This window comes from Mytilus californianus, unplaced genomic scaffold, assembly GCF_021869535.1.
Source record: "Mytilus californianus isolate M0D057914Y unplaced genomic scaffold, xbMytCali1.0.p SCAF_11, whole genome shotgun sequence".
NCBI classification, from domain to species: Eukaryota; Metazoa; Mollusca; class Bivalvia; order Mytilida; family Mytilidae; genus Mytilus; species Mytilus californianus.
Window position 1 is genome coordinate 10,094,313 of NW_026262593.1, and position 7,817 is coordinate 10,102,129.

The 7,817-nt window shown below is 32.0% G+C and overlaps 1 protein-coding gene across 1 annotated transcript in view; it reads left to right on the top strand.

Annotated features, from left to right (window-relative positions):
* Nucleotides 1-5,672, top strand: part of LOC127719529 (sulfotransferase 1B1-like) — a 32,839-nt gene extending 27,167 nt beyond the window's left edge. The window contains exons 2-6 of the mRNA XM_052225735.1: nucleotides 1,675-1,844; nucleotides 2,112-2,435; nucleotides 3,498-3,598; nucleotides 4,681-4,849; nucleotides 5,497-5,672. Of these exons, the coding sequence (XP_052081695.1) occupies nucleotides 1,675-1,844; nucleotides 2,112-2,435; nucleotides 3,498-3,598; nucleotides 4,681-4,849; nucleotides 5,497-5,612 (880 nt within the window). The 3' untranslated portion in view covers nucleotides 5,613-5,672. The remainder of the gene's footprint in view (nucleotides 1-1,674; nucleotides 1,845-2,111; nucleotides 2,436-3,497; nucleotides 3,599-4,680; nucleotides 4,850-5,496) is intronic.
* The last annotated feature ends 2,145 nt before the right edge of the window (nucleotides 5,673-7,817 follow it).

Consider the following 7,817-nt stretch of genomic DNA (forward strand, 5'->3'; position numbering starts at 1 on the left):
ACATGAGACGGAAACATGTATGCATGCAATGATTGATTGAATGGTTGCTTGATTGATTGATTGATTGGTTGGTTTATTATTGGTTGGTTGATTGATTGATTGATTGATTGATTGATTGATTGATTGATTGATTGATTGATTGATTAATTAATTAATTAAACACGTGGGATATGGTCTATTCAAACAATCGAAATAGAAAGAAATAAGATCTTGGTCCCCATATTAAACACATGAGACAGAAACATGCATGCAATGATTGACTGACTGACTGACTAATTGATTGATTGTTTGATTGATTGATTGATTGATTGATTGGTTGGTTGGTTGGTTTGTTGGTTTGTTGGTTGGTTGGTTAACACAGAGAACGGATCCACTTTGATCATGCAAAAACGGAATAGAAAGCCTAAATATTATATCTAAACACATGGGATTTATCTTTTGAGAGATCACTTAACAAGAAGTAAGGTTAAAGGTCAATGTCAACCTACAAAAAACACACATCAAACTCTTTAAATAGTGCCAAAAACACATAATTTGCCTCTTTGTACATGACCTTGACCTTGTGACCTTGGTCAAGGTCATTGGTCCACAATGTCATTGCAAAAGACCCTATGGGTCTAGGCCTTTTGTTTAAGAGTTTTGCCTAATAATGTCTTTTTACAAACCATCAATGGGAGTTATGTCCCTTACATAATGATAAAACCAATACAGTCATAATGTAACAAAGTTGCCCCTTGAAGTACCAAGCATTTTTCACTATTTAAATTTTCCCTATCTATAACCATTTGAGAATTATAGGGAAATCAACGAAATGTCAAAATCTAAAATATGACCTTGACCTTTGACCTTGACCTACATTTTCAAGTTATGGTCCAATGATCTCAAATAAAAAGACCCTAGGTCTTTACAACTTACGGTTTATGAGATTCTTATGCATACCGAAAAGTAAAATATTCAAGGGGAAATAACTCCTATAAGAGGTCACTGGATCGTTTCGGTTAAAGTTATTTAAAGCTGCGACAAGTGGCAAGGAACATTTAAAAAAAAAACATTTGCCGCTAACTCTTATAGTTTATGAAGAGTAGCGATAACAATGGTTTTTGTAATTGGGGAGATAACTCCTATAAGGTAAATAGTACACTTTGGTTCCCCTAATACAAGATAGATTTTATTAATCCAATACTTGGCACCAAAGATCATTTGGATCTGTCGCGTACTTTTTTTGACTTTTGACTTTGAAATCGGACGAGGAAAAAGAATAATAATAATAATAAACAAACGAAATACAGTAAGGTTTTTCCATTAAGAAAGGAAAGACCTTAATTACATGATAAGAAGTGTTAGCGAAAACCTTTTTTCTTTAGCGACGTGATAACCTCAGCTGTAACTGTATTGTATGCCAAAAAAGCTTTTGTCGTATATCTCAATAAATATTTTAATGACATATAATCAATCTTTCAGTTTTTTTGTTGTTTCGTTGTTTTCCTCTTATAGTTCATGTGTTTCCCTCGGTTTTAGTTTTGTAACCCGGATTTATTTTCTCTCAATCGATTTATGACTTTCGAACAGCGGTATACTACTGGTGCCTTTATTTAGCGCTTTCAGCCATTGTTACATAGTTGTTAAATATATATATTCGTATGAAGTGTGTAATACAAAACATTTCTTTTTAAGACGTGCAGACGGAGACTTACAACTGGCCATCTATCCTTTCATTGAGTATGAAGAATCAACATATTTTGCATGGCCTTGCTTGAAGGAAAATCCCAAAAAACAGTTCCAGGACATAAAGGAATTTCCTTCCAGGGATGATGACATTTTATTATGCACGGCGCCGAAAACAGGTAAGTTCCATTTTAATTTCCAATCAAAGTCAAATTATTCATCAATATCTTATAATTACATATATAATATTTTGTGTTCGCTTTCATATTTAATTACATGTATTCCAATGACTACATATTTTTTGCTTAACACTTTTACTGTAAAAACAATGTCCTGTATCATTACAAAGCTAAACACGAAAGTCCATATCTATTTTGGGAAAAATATTCTTTTGCTTATCGTTTAAGAAATGTAGATGTTATTGTTTTTCACGATTTTTCTACCAGGTACACATTGGGTTCATGAGATTATATGCATGCTAGTAGACCACACGACAGAATATAACAGTAGGGCCGCTACACTGAAAATCCATTTAGATTTTATGACCGACTTTCAATTATTGGAGGCTGAAAATAGGCGAAGAATTCTACATTCACATCTTCCTTGGAGCTTCTTGCCGTCAAAGCATATAGACAAAAAGGCTAAAGTCGTGTATGTGAACAGAAATCCTAAGGATAGACACGTTTCTCAGTACAATTGGTTGAAAGAGATGAATGGTGTTCCTCCAAATTGGACATGGAAGCAGTATTATGAAGATGTGGTTATCAATGGTAAAGTGTTTTCTTTTTAATAATTACGTTTGTGTAAGCTTTAGACCCGTAGATACTTTACAAAACAACTTTAAAAATTGTTTTGCAAAACAAAGACATATTTATTTTTTATGTACGTCATAATCCAAAATTTGTGTATAATTGACAAAGAAAAAAGTTATTTAGGTTAAAAATTCAATACGTTCATTTTTTCATTTACTATTCATTTGTATAAAACTATAATGTTCGGTTCGTTGATACTATACAAATAAAATCTTAATATAATTCCAGAGCATAAATCTACCTGCTGTTTTATATGTTTTTTGAAGAAGCAAAAAGTTATGAATGATGAAATATTACCATAATATTTTAAATCAATCTACATTTGTAAAAGAAGATACTAAATGGACATTCACAAAACACATTTAAGTTAAAAGAAGGTGCACATCGTGTTATGAAATTACCTCGCGCATTTTTTGAAAATGAGCTAAGGTGAAAGTAAACTTTATTTATTTCCATACATATACCTCATATAGGTATGAAAATACAGACGTTTTATGAACATAGAATTTGTATAGATGTGGCGCGTCCGAAGCTCTTTTGTGGATTTACCTTCATTAGGAACGATCAAATCAAAAAAATTGAAGGTCCAAGCCATACAAAAACATTGAAGGTCCAAGCCATACAAAAACATTGAAGGTCCAAGCCATACAAAAACAATGAAGGTCCAAGCCATACAAAAACATTGAAGGTCCAAGCCATAAAAAAACAATGAAGGTCCAAGCCATACAAAAACATTGATGGTTCAAGCCATACAAAAGCTATGACACCCGAGTAGAAATGTTACGGGAAGAAGGATCAATCAGGATTTTAGTGGTGTTCATGTTGCTCAGTCTTTCGGTTTTCTATGTAGTGTTTTAGGACTCGTTTTGTCTTTTGGCCGTTTTCGTATTTTTGCCATGACATTGTCAGTTTCCCTTTAACTAGAATGTAAACTGCCATTTGTGTTTATGTCATCTCTTGTTCGCGTATTATGCTGTTACATGTAGTTCATTCTTTTAATCTACTTTCATATCATTATAGATACATTGTTAACTGGTTGGTTCAATTACACGAAAGAAATGACAAATGCTGCAAGAAATAACAAGAATGTGCATGGTGTGCTGTTTGAAGATTTGAAATTGGTAGAACGATTATAAAGACTTTATTTGCGTTTGTCGGTTACTGTGGATTCTTTTATTTTCTCGGATACCTATATTCGTGGAGTCAGAAAAACTTGCATTTTCTTGGATATTTAATTTCGTGGCTTTGGCAAAGTTTGCATACATTCCTTTAGAAAATTTACAATTCGTTGAACATTTGAATTCGTTGTTCCCCTGTACCCACGAAATCCTCAAAAATTGGTATCCAACGAATGATAATGAATTGACAGTAATTCGACTAAAATAAAACAATGCGAGTTTCACAGAACTGAAATTTTATTTTCAAAATGTAACAGAATTTAAGGGTTAATGTAACAGTTTCAAAATTCCTTATTTATCATTCAACACATATCGGCAGATCTAAACGAAGAGAAGCGAAATCTGCCGAGTTTTGCCGATTGACTTCCCTATCTCTAATGAGAAGGACACATTTATTAAACAGATGCATAGTTTATATAGTCGAACTTTATAGTAACAAATTCTTGTTTGAAAGAAACTTCTACACATTCATCGTTGCATAAAGTACTATTAGTTCGAGTATAAATAAATATCAACCATTACAGAACTTGAACCTCTATAAATTTTAGTAAGTTCACGATTGCCACAAATGTTTAACAGAAGTTAGATATTGAATCTACATGTAAATACTAGCAAATCTAAATACTAGCTATAGTATATTATGGACATTAAATATCTAATTAAAAAAAAGAAAAAACAATTGCCTAATGAAAAAAAAATTAAACCTTTACATATCACGAGGTTTGTTGATCATCGTTTGTGACAGATATTGCAAACGTCAAATATGAATAATATGATGTTGGAGATACATACACGAGACAGGAAACAAGCGCCATAACAACATCGATAGGACAATATACGATCTTCAACTTACCTTTTTTGAATTTGACTTGGAGTTCGGTATTTTGTTTATAATTGTTTCTATACAATATGTCAAGCTGTCAACAACTATGAGTCAATAACAGTTGTGAATAAAAAGAATAAAGACTAGCTATCAACACCAATTTTCCAAATGTCGATTTCTAACTTTAACATATACATTGTAGCGCCCGATTGAAACAATCAAACAACTTGCTGAGTTCCTGGAAGTTCCCTTTGACGATCAGTTTATAGCAGAAGTTGCCGATAAAAATGACTTTCAAAAGTTAAAAGATCATAAACAGGATGCTACAGTTGCATTATCAAGAGAATATAAGTCAGTGTTGTTTAGAAAAGGTAAATATCAAGAGAATATAAGTCAGTGTTGTTTAGAAAAGGTAAATATCAAGAGATAATAAGTCAGTGTTGTTTAGAAAAGGTAAATATCAAGAGATTATAAGTCAGTGTTGTTTAGAAAAGGTAAATATCAAGAGATAATAAGTCAGTATTGTTTAGAAACTACGCTACAAATACTTCGGTTAAAAATAAAAACGAATCCGGTGATCCACTTATATCGATATATCATAAAAGACGAAAGTGATATAATTATGAAATATCATCTGCAATCCAAATTATGAGGACAGATTTTCGGGAAAATGTAAATCAAAGGAGAAATTTCAAATGTTTCGCTCCTTTCTGTGCACATTATTTAGGTTTTAAGTTTTGATTGACTGTATTTCTGGAATTATAAATGCAACATTTATCTTTTGCGATGCTCTGATGCAGATCAACGAGTTCTAAATACAAACAAAATTGCAATGTCAAAATCTTGTGGAATTTCTCCAAAACTGTCATGGGTGTGTAAAATATTCATTTACACACATTTTGTCTATAAGAACTAGTTCATAAACTATCATAATTTAGAAATGTTCCTTATCTAAGTTTTCCCCTCCCTCCCGTAGCTCATTATAAATATATTTTTACTTTTTTTTGTATTCTTACAGGGGAAATTGGAGACTGGAAGAACTGGTTTTCGGTCTCGCAAAATGAACAATTTGATGTAATGTACAGAAAAGAAATGGAGGGTGTTGAAGTAGACTTCACATACGAAATACAGTAGATACTGTATCGATATTACGTTAAAATTTTGTATTAATCAAATATTAAAAAACGAATTCGACTGAGCCATATGAACTAGAAATTATTTCAACATAACAATGTATGAAAGTTTTCAAATGGATGAATTCACCAAAAATGCATTCACCTATCGGCCTAATAGTACATGTACCAAATCACTTACAACCCTGGTTGGTATAATCGTTCACACACAACCACACAACAACTGATAACCGATCTCTAGAAATGCAACCCTAGTTTAACATTATTATATAATTGAATGACAAATGTTAGTCCCGGGGACATTGCCACTGGGGATTATGGTAACCTAAAAGACTGATAGTACTCCAGCTGCGCTGTATTTTGATATAATGCTATTCATTCTATTGAAAGGTATTTCCGTCGCTTATTGGAGTTCATTGGGCACACATTTTACATATGATAAAGAAGGTATTTCAAAATAAGTATGTTAGCGACTACTAATGTTGGAATGCCTAAATATGAAACGTTTAATAGTATAAATTCAAATGACTCTATCAATACAGCCGAAGTCGATTAAGGTCAACTTTGCCAACGAGAGATGCAGTCATAGTTTTAAAAGAGTAAAAAATAGTCCTTGAAATACATACAGATAAAAATGTAATAACATTACAAAATCTAAAAATTAAAGTACTGATTTTACATGTCGTAACGTGATGAATATTTTGAAGCCCACTGCTTCCAGGAAACACATAACACAAAAATACATGGATTTGCTGAATACAATTACTCATTGTAGCGAGCTTGGGATGATTCCGGTTTGTTTGTAGTACGCATGGAATCTGCTTATGGTACTGGTTCCCAAAGACTTGCAGAAAATAAGAAATCTGGTGAAATATCTTAGTTTGCAATTATTTACGGTGCATTCCCATGAAATATCCTGACTTAAGTGTTCTGTCGATACGGAAAGTAAATCCATCGTACATTAATGATCTTCTCCCCGATATTTTTGTCTGACAAACGAACTTTGTGCCTTGACGCAACTTTAAAACGGACTAAAATTATTTACTGAAGCGATCAGTATTCTGTAAAATTCGGAAACAAATTACTACTTACTCTGAAATATTCTCAATTAAGTTACATGTATGTCTTAACTATAACAGGATTTCTCATGATCACTTTCTTTTCTTATAGAATTCAATATGAAAAATATATAATTCAAATTTATAAATATGTTAAAAATTCATGATAACTATAGTTATATCTTTTATGAATTATCTTCGTTATTACCTGTGTTACCTGTGAAATGCGCGCAAATGTAATCAAAAGCTGAGCGTTAACGTAAGAAAATTTAATCCCCAAATGTAATGCTCTCGTCCCATCCGGTTTCATACGAAAAAAGATTCAAAAAAATATTTCCTTGAATTTGACAGTTGTAGGAAATTAATCCTGCATTTTATTGCAGAAAATAAATCTGAGTCATAAACAAATACCTTGGGTGATTCAAAGCAACATTTTTTAACATGTTTAAATGGTGTTTTTATAAAATATTTTGGAATCTTGAGGTGACATGCTTACTAATGCTTGTAAACAGGTAAAATAGGGGTGACAATTTAATTGGTTAACTTCTAGTGATGGTTATTATTTGAAAATGTCAATTTAACAAAGACAAATAGGGAATAACAATGGTTGTATTTCTCCTATTTAGGGAAGCTGTACATGCGCCTTTGACCTCTATGTACTCTCATTTTTCTAAATTTCATGCTTTTTTACAGAAAAGTTGCAAACATGAAATATTTTGAGTGGATTGAGTTTCAAAAACACATTTGAGGGAAACTTGCCTTGAAATATGGCTCTACCATGAATGTTAGTAAGCATAGCAAGCTATACTCAGTGATTTAGTGTTCTTTTTCTCCATATTTCTTATATTGGGCTATAAAAAAAAACCTTTTCCTGAGTAATTATTTAAGAAATATACAGTCATAAGTAAATGAAATGTTTTTGAAGCAGTAACAACAAATATTTACTTAAAGAGAATCATTTTATTTATCCCTCTCTGAAAGGCGGCGTAAACTTAAGTTCAGTCAGCTTGAACACTTCAATTACTCACTTATTATCACATTTCGTACATAAATTTGTGATAGTTACTCCGAAATTTTTATTTAATAGCCTAAAAAGTTAAATTATTAATTTTTTTTTAAATGTTGACCCCGCCAACGCCACCGGAAAC